Source organism: Cervus canadensis, chromosome 30, assembly GCF_019320065.1.
Source record: "Cervus canadensis isolate Bull #8, Minnesota chromosome 30, ASM1932006v1, whole genome shotgun sequence".
NCBI lineage: Eukaryota > Metazoa > Chordata > Mammalia > Artiodactyla > Cervidae > Cervus > Cervus canadensis.
In genome coordinates, this window is record NC_057415.1 from 4,213,674 (window position 1) to 4,227,081 (window position 13,408).

At 56.4% G+C, this 13,408-nt stretch overlaps 2 protein-coding genes across 2 annotated transcripts in view; one reads left to right on the top strand and one right to left on the bottom strand.

Moving 5' to 3' along the window:
* The first annotated feature begins 286 nt into the window (after window positions 1-286).
* Window positions 287-8,993, top strand: R3HCC1 (R3H domain and coiled-coil containing 1). Its single transcript, XM_043452868.1, has 8 exons — window positions 287-409; window positions 747-874; window positions 1,288-1,425; window positions 2,895-3,498; window positions 4,335-4,507; window positions 5,715-5,785; window positions 7,323-7,418; window positions 8,684-8,993. Exons 1-8 carry the CDS (start codon window positions 287-289, stop codon window positions 8,818-8,820), a joined length of 1,470 nt encoding a protein of 489 aa, XP_043308803.1. The 3' UTR covers window positions 8,821-8,993.
* A 1,195-nt stretch (window positions 8,994-10,188) lies between these two features.
* The window catches only part of LOXL2 (lysyl oxidase like 2), a 108,434-nt gene continuing 105,214 nt past the window's right edge, over window positions 10,189-13,408 (bottom strand). Inside the window, exons 13-14 of the mRNA XM_043453935.1 lie at window positions 11,901-12,012; window positions 10,189-11,161 (exon numbers count right to left, since the gene is read on the bottom strand). Coding sequence (XP_043309870.1) covers window positions 11,082-11,161; window positions 11,901-12,012 — 192 coding nt within the window. The 3' untranslated portion in view covers window positions 10,189-11,081. The remainder of the gene's footprint in view (window positions 11,162-11,900; window positions 12,013-13,408) is intronic.

Consider the following 13,408-nt stretch of genomic DNA (forward strand, 5'->3'; position numbering starts at 1 on the left):
TTATCCCTCTATTTCGTCCCTAGGGAGGGGATCAATGAACTGGAAAACCTGGTATCCCCATGACCTAGCATGTAGGAACCACTCCAAACGATTTCCCGAATTTCATTGATCCTAGAAGACAGTATAGGGTTTCCCAGGTGACTCAGTGCTAAAGAATCCGCCTGCCAATGCAGGAAACTCAGGACACACGGGTTCGATCCCTGCGTGGGGAACATCCCAGCTCAGGTGACCTGTGGTCTCAGGGGCAAAAAGAGTCAAGAAAGAACACGCCTCTGCCGTTGAGGTGATGCCTCCGCCGGGCCGCGCGGTGGCGCTGCAGCTCCGCGAGGCCCGGGTGGTTGTGGGGTTCAGGGGCGCGCAGGCTTCTGGGGACCCTAGAGCTGCGGCGGCTACGCGCGGGGCTGCCGCGGTGAGTGCGGCGGGCGGACCTGGGGGCAGGTCTCCCCGATCGCTCACGGTCAGACTTGTGCTCCTTCCGGGCCTCTAGCTTCCGGCCGGGAAGGATCAATCGCGCCCACGGATCCGGCCCGAGGCAGCAGGGAGCGGATCTGGGGACGGCGAGAGCGACCCCATCGGGGGCCAGGCGACCCCTCCCTGCCCCACCAAGGCCCTGCCGGGGACCCTGGGCACGACCCTTACCCTCCTCGGAGCCCGGCTCGTCTCCGATCAGAGGCGAGACCGTGTCCTCGGTCGTGGGAGGGCCCGGGTTCTGCGCTCTGATCGCGGCGGTGTCGGTTGCCCCGTAGGCTCTCCCACCTGTCACCCTGGCCCTTCTCTGCTTGGACGGCGTCTTCCTCTCCGCAGCCGAGAATGACTTCGTGCAGCGCATCCAGGAGGAGCTGGACCGCTTCCTGCTGCAGAAGCAGCTGTCAAAGTAAGCCGGAGTGAGGGTGGCGCCCGCTCTGCCGCTGGGAAGGGCAGTGTTCGCCCCTAGCCTCCTTGCCCCTTTTTGTCCAGTGGTGCATCTAAAGTAACTGGGCTCGCAGCTGGCTCTGATCCTGGCCTTGAGGTTTAATAATCTGCGGTCAGGCCTCTCCCCGCTGCATCTTTCCTGGGTAACAGCTAGCATCACCTGAGATGGAACAGCCCGCCCCTGGAAGGAGGATGGTGCCAGTAGGTCCCCATCATACCCTCTATGGGCAGGTCCACTGCGGTCAGCCTGGGACCCCAGGGGGCAGAGCGAGCCTAGGTTCAAGCCACCATTAAACCAGGAGTGGACTCCGTGGGGTCAGGCCTGGGGGCTGCTCCTGGAGCTCCTGCTCTGCTCTCCTTCCCATCCCTCCCCAGGGTCCTCCTCTTTCCCCCACTCTCCAGTCGGCTCCGGTACCTGATCCACAGGACAGCAGAGAATTTTGACCTTTTGAGCAGCTTCTCTGTTGGAGAGGGCTGGAGGAGGAGGACAGTCATCTGTCACCTGGACATCAGGTGTGTATCTGCCGTCTGGGAGGCCCCTCGTTGGTTCTCCCAAGGGGTGGTCTGGTGAGCTGGTCAGCCTCTGGGAGGGTGACCTCCTCTCTTCCCAGCCTCAGTTGCTTACAGGCAGTGCTGCCTTCTGCTCAGCAGGGGAGCAGAGGTGCATTGTTGGTGGAGGTCCTTTAGCAAATTCAGTTTATGCACGTTGGGCCAAAAGAGAGAGAGCTGTTTAAACAGTGGGGATGTCCACTCAGCATTGCCCTCAGGGAGCTTGGGCCCTGCAGAGGCCATGGAATGTGAGAGCTCATCTAGCAGTTCGCTCACCTGTCTCCCTGTACATCTCGAAGGATCTTATCATAATGTCTATAATCCTAGCCTTTAAAGTTACATACTTTTCTCTCTTTTTTTTTGATCTGTTTTAAACTTTTTATTTTGTGTTTGGGTGCAGCCAATTAACAATGTTGTGATAGTTTCAGGTGGACAGCAAAGGGACTCAACCACACATATACATGTATCCATTCTCCCCTAAACTCCCCTCCCATCCAGGCTAACACATAACAGTGAGTAAAGTGTCGCATGCTATACAGTAGGTCCTTGTTGGTTACCCATTTAAAATATAGCAGTGTGTACATGTCCATTCCAAGCTTCCTAACTATCCCTTCCGCTCATCCCATTGTGTGTGTGTGTATGTGTGCTAAGTCCCTTCAGTCATCTCGGACCCCATCCGATTATCAGCCATTCAAAAGAAGGAAATAATGCCACATGCAGCGACATGGATGGACCTAGAGATTATCATCCCTGTTACTGCAAGTGACATTGTTTCATTGTTTTGAATGGCTGATAATGGGAGGGGGTCAGAAAGAGTGGGAATGATCTGTCTGCAATACAAGAGAATTGGGTTCGAGCCTTGGGTCGGGAAGATCCCCTGGAGTAGGAAACAGCAACCCACTCCAGTATTCTTGCCTGGAAAATCCCATGGACAGAGGAGCCTGGTGGGCCACAGTCCATGGGGTTACAAAGAGTCAGTCACAGCTGAGCTACTAACACACACACACAGATTGTCCTACAGAGTGAAGTCAGAGAAGGAGAAATATCATATGATATCCCTTATATCGTGGAATCTAAAAAGAAATGATACAAATGAACTTACTTACAAAACAGACTCACAGACTTAAAGTCACACACTTTTCTAATAACATAGCTTCTGAATGCTAGCTGCTCACCACACCCTGTAGCAAGTGTACTCAGCCGTCTCATAGTCGGTTTATAACACTGGAGGAAGAGTTGACTGCTTTATGCTTATTCAGGGCATCCAGCCTCCCCTCTGATGGCCTCATTAAGTTGTTTTCTAGGGTCACTGTGGCTTTGGTTTTTGCCTGAGACTGACTCAAGAGCCTCAGGCCTGAATGGCAGATAACTCCAATAAACCATTCTCCTCGGGGCTCAAGCACCCCTCTGATCAGTGCCTGCTCCTGCTCCAGGTTACCCAGTTCAGACGGATTCTCTGGCTCCTGCCGCCCTCCTGCCTCCCACCCTAGCAAGTACCGAGGTCCTCGGCCCACCGCAAGCCAGAGAGCGCCTGCTGGTCCCCGAGGGGCGAGGGCCGGCCGGTGGCATCGTGGACGCAAGCCGGACCAGGCCTTGTATGTGCCCCGGGTGCTGCGCCGGCAGGAAGAAGGAGTGCCGCCCCCTCCTGCAGGACTCCAGGGAGATGCTCCAACTGGCAGGCTCTCAGAAGAACCAGGAGATACTGGTGCTGGGAACCCCACTGCCGATCAGGAACTTCCCGTGTCAGTGACTCAGGCAACAGAGGACCGAAAAGGCCCTGGTCAAGGCTGTGAGAAAGAGTCGCTGCCAGACCCATTGGCTGCTGAACCCTCAGGGCCTGAGAGCCACGCAGGGACCGGAGACAGGCCGGAGTCAGCCGCACAGTCGGAGGCCGGGCTGCAGCTGGACTTGGAGGAGGGAAATGGGACTGAGCCGGAGAGGAGCCCAGCAGCGGAGGAGGAAGTGGAAGAGGAAGAGGCGGAAGAGGAGGGGCCAGGCAGCTGCTCCGAGGCCGACTTCAGTGAACTGCTGCAGGAGGTGATGAGGCTCTGAAGCCCAGAAAAGGGAGGGTGGAAGTGAGGTGGGTGTGGTCGAGGGTGGATGGGGCGGAGGGTCAAGATGTATCGGGGTGCTGCAGGTGTTGCGTGATACCGGTCCCTTAGGAGATCAGTACTCAGAGGGAAGGAGGCTCAGGATCTGAGGTCAGGGGTGTCGATTGGATCCCCCCTCAACCAGGTTATTTGGCTTTTCTAAGTTTCAGTTTCTTCCTCTGAAAAAATAGCAGGTGCTAATACACACTTCCCTAGGGAAGTGCTTCAGAATGCACTGCAGACGCTGGTCATGAAAATTACTCTCTGCCTGAAGCTTTGTCTTACAAATCTCTTGTCCTTGGAACCGAGTGTCTGCACCTGAGCATGTCAGTCGGGAGGGCAGGCAGCCTGTATCGCTATTTTACAGATGAAGGACAGACACCAGAAAGCCTTGCTCATCATCACATCGTTAATGAGAAAAGGAAAGATCCTGGGCCTGCCTAGCTCCACCTCTTACTGACAGCAACTTGGGGCAGAATTACTTAATTTTTTGACTTAGTTTGCCCATCTGTAAAGTGGGCCTACAGCATAGAGCTCTGGGGATTCTGTGAAACACAGTGTGTGTTAGTGTCAGTCACCCAGCGGGGACTTCCCTAAAACTCACGCTCCTCCATCTCGTGGCCCAGTCTGCCATGCTGCTATCTTCCCAGGATTCCTGTCTGGGCTGCTCACCTCTGTGTCAACGCAGAAGCCTATGTGACTCTCAGTGTGCGGTTTTGAGAGCATTCACTCAGAGCCCGGTGTATCCAAGCTCCCCTCACTAAAGGGTCTGATCTCTCCCAGATAACGAACAACCTGACCGAGAAGGAGATTCAGGTAGAGAAGATCCACGTGGACACATCATCCTTTGTAGACGAGCTGCCTGGAGAGAAGGATTTTGCACACGTGGTGGAGATCTATGACTTTGAGCCAGTGCTCAAGACTGAGGACCTGCTGGCTACCTTCTCTGAGTTCCAGTGAGTGCCGGAGAGGCTTTGGGTCGGGGAGGGAGTGGAGAGAATGCTTGCTTTCTGGAGAGGAGCTGGGACGCTGCTTTGTGTGGGGGATGCTTGCCTGCCCCTCCTTCAGTGCCTTGAAAGAAAGGCAGAAAGTAGGTGTGGTTGCTCTGGATGCCATGCTCCTGGGCAATTCAGCTTGCTGGCTGTGACTATGCAGAGGAGGAAGAGAGCTGACTTTTCGGTTGTGGACGCTTTTTGGAGGCCCAAGACCTGGTCCTGCTGGCACAGGCAGTGGACCTCCAGCCTGGCCTCCGCACGCCCACATGCCAGCCACGACCCTGTGGGGCTACTGCCTCCCCCTGCTTCACGGCCAGCCACCCAGTTGGAGAGTTAACAGATGGAGGGCCAGCTCCACAAAGGAGCTCTTTAGGGGATGAACGGGGCTTGAGCAGCTCTGGGGCAGAGTCTGGTGGAGAGGGGAGAAAAAGTGAGAAAAAGTGAAAAAAAGACTTCTCCCATATCCCCAGATTCCTTGGATCAAATCCAGTCTTTTCTGCTTTCTTTTTTTATTCTCCATGCTCCGGTCCCCATTCTCTTTTCCTGCTTAGACCTTAAACACATCCTTTTCATCAGGATCCCTGTCTGACTGCTTCCTGAAGAGCCTCCCTTGCCCTCCCTGAGCCCAACCTGGTGGACAGTACAAGGGGCTCCTCTGCTGTCCAGCCCTGAGGGCTGGGCCAGACGGCGCCACTAGAGGCTTCCTCATCCACAGAGGAACTCCTCCCACAGGCCCCAGACTCAGGAGTGCTTTCCCAAGTGGCAGGAAGAAAGTCAGGGCAGTTTCACTGACATGCTCGTATCAAGTCCTGTCCCCACCATGAAGCCCTTTGTCTCCAGCCTCGAACCCTATGCCCTTGGCCTGGGGTGACCGCATCTGTGAGGGACCCTCTTCACCCTTGGCCTTGTGCTCTACAAGCTTTGAGTCCTGACTTCCTCAGTTCTAGGAGTCGGGGGCCCACCAGATCACAGAGGCGGGGGCCTGTCTGTCTGAAGTTGTCTTATGGTCTTCAGGGCAAGTATGCCCCGGATGGTCGTCTCCTTCTTAGAGGAGATGAACTTGTCTTGGGCTTGGAGTGTTTGAGGCCTGGAGGGGGGAGGGCTTCCTGCAGCAGGAGGGGTTTTCCGCATCTGCTCTCCTCGGCATTCTGTCTCATCCCCGGCACAGAGAGAAGGGGTTCAAGATCCAGTGGGTGGACGACACGCATGCTCTTGGCATCTTCCCCTGCCCGGCTTCAGGTAAGGCGGTGCACAGTGGCCTGGCCCCTCCTCTGACTGCTGTTGGGAAGGGAGGGAGCCTCATTTCCTGGGGTGAGGATGCCCCAGATCAGGGCGCAGGCTGCTGTAAGCTGATGGACTGGCAGGGTGGCTCCCAGCCACCTAATCAGGAAGTCCATGGGGGCAGAATGGGTGCTGGGCCAGGAAGCTCACACCTCTTCATCCTTACGTCTTGAGTTCAGAGGTTTCAGATTTGGGTGACCTCCACATCCTAAATGAAAGCACGTGATGGTGCCATTTTTACAGATCAAAAACATTCAAATACTGGTGGGACTTCCCTGGTAGTCGAGTGGTTAAGACTCCAGGCTTTAATGCACAGGGCATGGGTTCAATCCCTGGTCAGGGAACTAAGATCCCACATGCCATGTGGCACAGCCAGGAAAGAAAAAAAGCATTCAAGTACTGGCAGGTTCTTATGGTTTGTGCAGATGTGTTCTCATTCCGTTTAGATTAGAGCCTCGGGAGATAGGTGAGATGACTCCATCTTACAGATGGGGAGACTGAGTTCCCCGATGTCAGTGTCCAATCAAGGGTATGAAGCCTCTCGTCCGTCGTCAAGGCTGGGGAGGCCAGCTAGTCTCCCGGCTGTCATTCTGGCGCTGCACCTCCCTCTCAGCGCTTTCCTGCCCTGCCCCTGCCACACCGCTGCACAGATTGTGTATATTTATAAGGAGTCAGTCCCTGGCCCCCCTTGACTGCACTTCTCACAACCATGGGCTCTGAACACAGATGGGGAGTGACCACGGCTGGTGTGGGCCCAGTCTTCAGGAGAGCCTGAGCTTTTAGGGATGGGGGGCAGTGTCTGGGCAACAAGAGGACTGGGGCCAGGTGGGGGCTTCAGCCCCAGAGAGGGAGCCACTGAAAGGTGGGGGCTGGGGGAGGCCCTCCCGGTCCATGGAAGGGATTAGCAGTGGGCTCGGCATGGCCATGGCTGCCTTCTGGGCTTTGCCAAGCTGGCCAGGCGCCAGGGGCAGGCCTGCTCAGTCCTCATGTCCTGGCCTCATCTGTATGGTGGTTTGGGTCTGAGGTCCCTCCCAGCTGTGAGGTGACCATGTCTGTAAGTGGCCCAAGTGCCCCAGGGCCCAGCACAGCCTGAGGCAGTGAGAGCATGCACCCTGGGAGGGTCTTGAGTGGGGGCGGGGTGGTGATGGTGCTGGTGGTGTTTGTTTTAAGCTCCTGGGCTTTGAAAGGCCTGGGCCTGCCTCTCCTGATGTCAGAACCACAGGCTCACCGTGTGGCTTCCGGCCCCCCAGGGCAGGAGGGTAGAAGCTGGGGCATGGGCCCTCCATCTGAGAGCATGGCAGCCCCGTGCAGGCCTGTGAGCTCTAGGGGTGGGGGTGGGGGTCGGGTGGTGAGCTGATGGGGCAGTCCTGTCTCTGAGGTTTGGATGGGTGTCAGAAGTGGCTGCCTGGGCTTTGGGGTGACACGTGTGTTCCTGGGTCCTGAGGAGTTCTCAGCAGGAAACGCGGATGGCTCCAGACCTGCTTTCTTTCCTTAGCTGCCGAGGCCCTGACCAGGGATTTCTCCACACTGAAGATCCGGCCCCTGACTCAGGGAGCCAGGCAGTCCAAGCTGAAGGCCCTGCAGAGGCCAAGTAAGGGAGCCGGTGGTCTGGGTGGGAGGGCTGCTCGAGTGTGGGTCTGCCGTCTGATTCACTTCCCTCTAAAGTGCTCTGCTTTCTCGCCCCTGGGCTGCAAGGACCCATGAGGTCGTCCTCTCCCATCCCAGGGGCCCCATCAGGAGAGCTGTCTGCCAGCTGCCCTGTCCCAGGCTTGCCCTCCATTCACACCTCTTGGGAGTCTGGTTGGGGTGCAGAGGGGAAGCCTGGTCTTCCTGGGTGTCTGGCCGAGGAAGCCATGCTTCGCGGTGAGGTGTACAGGGCATGGGCTTTGCTGTGACCCTGGGACTGGCGTGCCCTTAAACTGGCCTTGAGCAAGTCACTGGGTGTATGTGAGTCGGCCCCTTTTTCTGTGAGATAAGCATTGGAGCGAATGAGAGGGCCTGGTGGCCTTGCCCCCGAAGTGGTGAGAGGCACCCAGAAGGTGCCACGTAAGTGCTGGCTCCTCCCCTTTCCTCTCCTCCTTCCAGGGAGCACGAGTGGGCTTTAGGGGCCAGTTTCCCCTGCCTGCAGAGCAGTGGCTGGCTGGCAGAACTGGGCTAGAGAAGCCTGCTGAGGCCATCCACATTCTTGTGGATTACACGGTCTTTGTCCCAGACTTCTTTTTTTTTTTGCTCTGTATTTATTTATTTTTTATTTATTTATTTTTTTCATTTATTTATATTAGTTGGAGGCTAATTACTTTACAGTATTGTAGTGGTTTTTGCCATACATTGATATGAATCAGCCATGGATTTACATGTGTTCCCCATCCTGAACCCCCCTCCCACCTCCCTGCCCATCCCATCCCTCTGGGTCTTCCCAGTGCACCGGCCCTGAGCACTTGTCTCATGCATCCAACCTGGGCTGGTGATCTGTTTCACAATTGATAATCAATTGTCCCAGACTTCTTAGGGACGATAAACATCCTGTCTGTTGATCCAAGAGCTCCAGGTGTCCCTTCCTGGCCTGCTTGCCCTCTCAAAGGGCCCCTGCAAGGCAGGGAGGTGGACAGGATTACCACCACCCTCCGCCCCCAACAGAAGGAGAAACAGGGAGGGCGTGGAGAGGTGGCAGGGTGAGTCAGGACCCCACGAGGGGCCAGGAGCCCTCGGTGGCCCCTCTCACCAGCATCAGGCCACAGGGGGGTGCAGCTGGGCCTCAGGGGTGGGCTCTAACTGCCTTCAACGCTGCTGTGTCGCTGGGAGGAGAGGCCACAGACTTGAATTCAAGTCCCCAACCCCGTGGGGCTTTCCTTTCAGAGCTCCTGCATCTGGCGAAGGAGAGACCACAGACAAATACAGCCGTGGCCCGGAGGCTGGTGGCCCGGGCCCTGGGGCTCCAACACAGAAAGAAGGAGCGGCCTGCAGTGGAGCCTCCTGCCGCTCTGAGGCCCTGAGAGGCCCAGCCCGCCTGGATCGAGCTCCCCAACCCAGTTCGGGCCCCAACACCACAAGCCTTTACACACACCGGAGCAGCCCTGAGCCATCCTTGGAGCATCGCTATGAGGCGTGGTGGGCTTTAGTTTGGTCTAGCTTCTGAAGCTGAGAAAAAAATAAAAATGGAAGAATTTTAACATGATTGCTTCAAAATGTAATGGTCGGCAGTGAAACACTAGGGGGCGCTGTTCGCCTCCCATTGGAGACCTAGGGCTGCTGAAGAAGCGGGTCGCTTTAGGTGACTGACCTCAAACCAGCTGGACCTCCAAGGCATTTTTGAGCAGGCCCTGCCCAGTTTGTGGGGGTAGGTTGCACCTGTTGTGTGATATGTGTCCAGTCTCCCCGAGAGCAACTCTGGGCTACTAGCCATGCTGAGACCCCCCCCTGCCTCTGCCATGTACTGGCCCTAGTGTTACCAGTGGTGTGGGTTACACAGGGGTCCCTGCAGAAATAAACATGCACTCGCCTCGAGGTGAAATCTGAAATGCCTTGAGTTCCCTCCCCTCACAGGAATGGGTGGGAGGGCAGCTTTGTACTGGGACAGGGTCCCAGTACACTGGTCTTTCTGGTTTGAGTGGAGCTGGTGACGATCCTGGCCCCCTGAGGTCATCATGGACCCCTCGGTTTGCTGGGCCTTAGTCCACTGTGACACAGAGGGAGTCCCAGGCCTGGCTGGATTGGGGTTCACTCACTGTGCCGTGGGGACTCGGGGTCCACCCTCACTGCACCTCGGGGAAGAGCATGGGGCCCTGATCTGCTTCATCATCCCTCCCCGAGAGACCAGCCCAGGCGCTGCCCTTTGGGGAAATTTCCTGAGACTGAAGGTTGGATGTCCCATCTGACCCTCACACAACCATGGTGCCCCTGACACATTTCCCTAATAGACAAGAGCCAAAGAAAGGCTGAGTTTCTGTGGATTTTCCTGATCCCCTTAGAGGGCTGCTCTCGCCGGCAGCTGCTCCTCCTCTGTGCTGGGAACGGAAGGAGGCCCCTGTGATGGTTCAGTGGTAAACAACTTGCCCGCAGTGCAGGTTCGATCCCTGGGTCGGGAAGATCCCCTGGAAGAGGCAGTGACAACCCACCCCAGTATTCTTGCCTGGGAATCCCATGGACAGAGGAGCCTGGTGGGCTACAGTCCACGGGGTCACAGAGAGTTGGACACGAATGAGTGACTAAACGCCAACCTGTAGCCAGTGCCGGACAGGAGGCGCCCGGAGCCCACGTCCCGACAAGAGAGCCTGCGAGGGTGTGCAGCTCCCTGGCTGCGACTGGGGAAAGGAGCCTGTGGCTTAGGGACTGCACGCAGAGGCCCAAATGAAACACACCTGCAGGTCATAAATCTTTTATTTGGAATTTCAAGTATGTGTAAGTGTCCGTGATGACACATGGCGATCGGTGAGCGTCGTCCTCACCCAGAACCCTGGTTCTAGCACCGTTGAATCAATTACCCACAGAATCGGAAGGACAGACAGAGGAGTCACTTACACAGGTGGGCTGGTTTTTCTTTTGACCTCTATGTTCAAAGGCCCAGAAGCCCGATATGGAATGCCACTAAATTACTTTGTGTTTTAAAGTCTGTGAAAATAGAATACAATTATAGTATCTTGAAAAATAGGAGGACACAGGGGTGTAGGTGTCTGGGGGCAAGACAAGCACCGTCTCTGAGCTCACTGGCTCAGAAGGTGGGTGGCAGCATCACTTATACGTGAGAACAGAATGAAGGGGGTAGAGGTGGTTCATTTAACTGGAAGGGAAGCCTAGATACTCAAGTTGACTGGAAACAGGCTAAGAGGAGGAGAAGTGGGATTCAGCCTGACCTCCTTGGGTTGCTAACCCATGCTGCCAACATGTAACTTAAGAAGAAAACGGCCCCGTGTTATCTGTGGTGAGCCGGGCAGGTGGTGAGGCTCGGAGTGGACCACGCCTCGGAAGGGACGAGCAGCCGACCACCTGTGCGCCCGTGGTCCCGGTCAGGATGGCTCTTGGTTGGCGCTGCTCCCCGCCGCCCCGTGGACGAGCCCCAGCCCCGGAGGCTGTCCCAGGCTGCGGGTGTCAGGAACACGCCTTCCTCGCCTTCCTCCTGAGCTTGGCGGAGCGCTGCAGGGGGTCGAGACGGGCGGGGCCGGGCTGGATGAGGGGGAGCAGGGCGATATCCGGTCAGACTGCAGTTGTTGGGGGAGATGCCCGTGGCCCGAAGGCAGGAGGTGACCACGTCGCCACTTTACCGCCTGGAGACCTGGTTATTTATGAGTCCACTGAAGTGCTCAAACTTTTTTTCCGTCTCTTCACTGAAGGAACCACCTGGAGGAACAGGCATCAGAGAGACAGTGTTGGGCAAACCGGATGCACAGGTCTCCCCACAGGGCTGGAGCCACCCCACCCTCCCCAGACGGCCTGCGGGGACCATCTGCGTGTGATGCCAGCAGGGCAGTGACAGGTGCCGGCCATCTGTAGGGCCAGGCTCAAGTCAGCTGCCCGGCAGAGTCGGCTCAAGGAGTGACTTAATCTAGTGCTGTTAGTTTTCGCCTCCATCGAGAGCGAGGCCGGCACCTTGCCAGTAGAGGAGAAAGCCCAGCCTCCCCTTTTGGAACCCAGGTTGTATAATGCAGGGGAAAGCTTCTCCATTGGTGGCCAGAAGCCACCGTGGTTCACCAGCTTCTAGAGCTCGACAGGAACGAGACACACAGAGCCCCCAGATTGCCAACGCCCACATTTTTGCGGTCTCACGCATAATGAGGTGGCGGCCTCAGCTCCGCCAGCCCTTAAATAGCTTTGGGGTCTGTGTTGGGCCAGCCCATTTCTGTCCCATTCTCTCGCCTCAGCCAAAGCTGGCCGTGAAAACCCCATCTTCATCCAGGCCTGTGTGTTCACCATGTCCTTCCCGTGTGTGGAAACGCGAGACTGGCCCCACTCCCCGTGGTCTTTAGCCAACTTAGGAAGGCGCTCTGTTTCCTGGAGAAACTGGGGCAGCTCCCGCCCGTCTCCTGGAGGTGGGCTGAGGAGGGGCGTGGTGCTCCCCAGCAGGGCCCCGGGGCCTCACCTATGTGGCAGTTGTACATCCAGATGCGGTGGCCATCATACCGGGTCCTGCACTTCATGACGTTGTTGGTGTAGTCAGACTCCGCCACCTCGTAGTTGGGATTGATGACCACCTGGGGGAGAGTCAGGTCAGAGCGGGTCCTGCCTCGGCCACCCTCCATCCTAGGCCCGGCTGCGATGCTGAGACTGGGCTGAGCTCACGAGACGGAGCAGGCGTGGCTGGTGCTGTCTTCTCAGAGCAGGAGGGAGGGTGCAGGACTGGCCAGAGGGGAGGCCAGGGAGGCAGAGGGGAGACCCAGAGGAGACCTCCATGCACCTCACACAAACACACACACCCTACCAAGAGGAAGCCTTCAGATGGGGCCAGGGATAGTTACCGAGTTTGGGATGGACAGACATGTATGTACTTAAAATGGATCACCAGCAAGGACCTATTGTCCAGCACAGGAAACTTTGCTCAACGGTACGTGGCAGCCTGGCTGGGAGCGGCGTTTGGGGGTGAATGGATACATGTATATGTTTGGTTGAGTCCCTTTGCTGTTCAGCTGAAACTATCAATACTGTTTGTTAATCAGCTATACTCCAGTAAGAGGAGGGCATGACAACCCACTCTAGTATTCTTGCCTAGAGAATCCCCGTGGCCACAGGAGTCTGGTGGGCTACAGTCCATGGGATTCTCTAGGCAAAAATACTAGAGTAGGGAGCCATTTCCTTTTCCAGGGGATTTTCCCAACCCAGGCGTGCCTTCAAAAAGGGGTTACCTACCCTCTTGGGGTGCCAGAGAGGTTTGAGGTTAGTAGAGAAGCAGGAGCTGAAGCCTGGGGAGGCCACAAAACAGCTTCTGAAAGAGCCAGAAGGGAGCCGGGGAGAGGACTTGCTGGGAGGGCGTGGGGACCAGGACTGGGTGCTGTGGGGAGTCCGAGGGGGGCTGCCCTGGGCACTGGAGATGACGCTGCTCCTGGCAGCGTGACATTAGACACAACCCTTCCGTTCTCTGGGTCCGGGTTTGCTCTAGGGGGTCCCCAAGCCCTTTCTGCTCACCAGGGCAGGTTTCCCCCTTGTACCCCCTTCCTCTGAGTCATCCCAGGTAAGAGGGTGGCACCCAGAGGAGCAGGAGCAGGAGGGGCCATTCTGATGAGGGGGCTTCTGGGATTGGTCAGTCCTAACGGAGATTAACCAATCAGTCCTAAAGGAGGTCAGTCAGTCAGTCCTAAAGGAGATTAACCAATCAGTCCTAAAGGAGATCAGTCAGTCAGTCCTAAAGGAGATTAACCAATCAGTCCTAAAGGAGGTCAGTAAGTCCTAAAGGAGATTAACCAATCAGTCCTAAAGGAGGTCAGTCAGTCAGTCCTAAAGGAGATTAACCAATCAGTCCTAAAGGAGGTCAGTCAGTCAGTCCTAAAGGAGATTAACCAATCAGTCCTAAAGGAGGTCAGTAAGTCCTAAAGGAGATTAACCAATCAGTCCTAAAGGAGGTCAGTCAGTCCTAAAGGAGATTAACCAATCAGT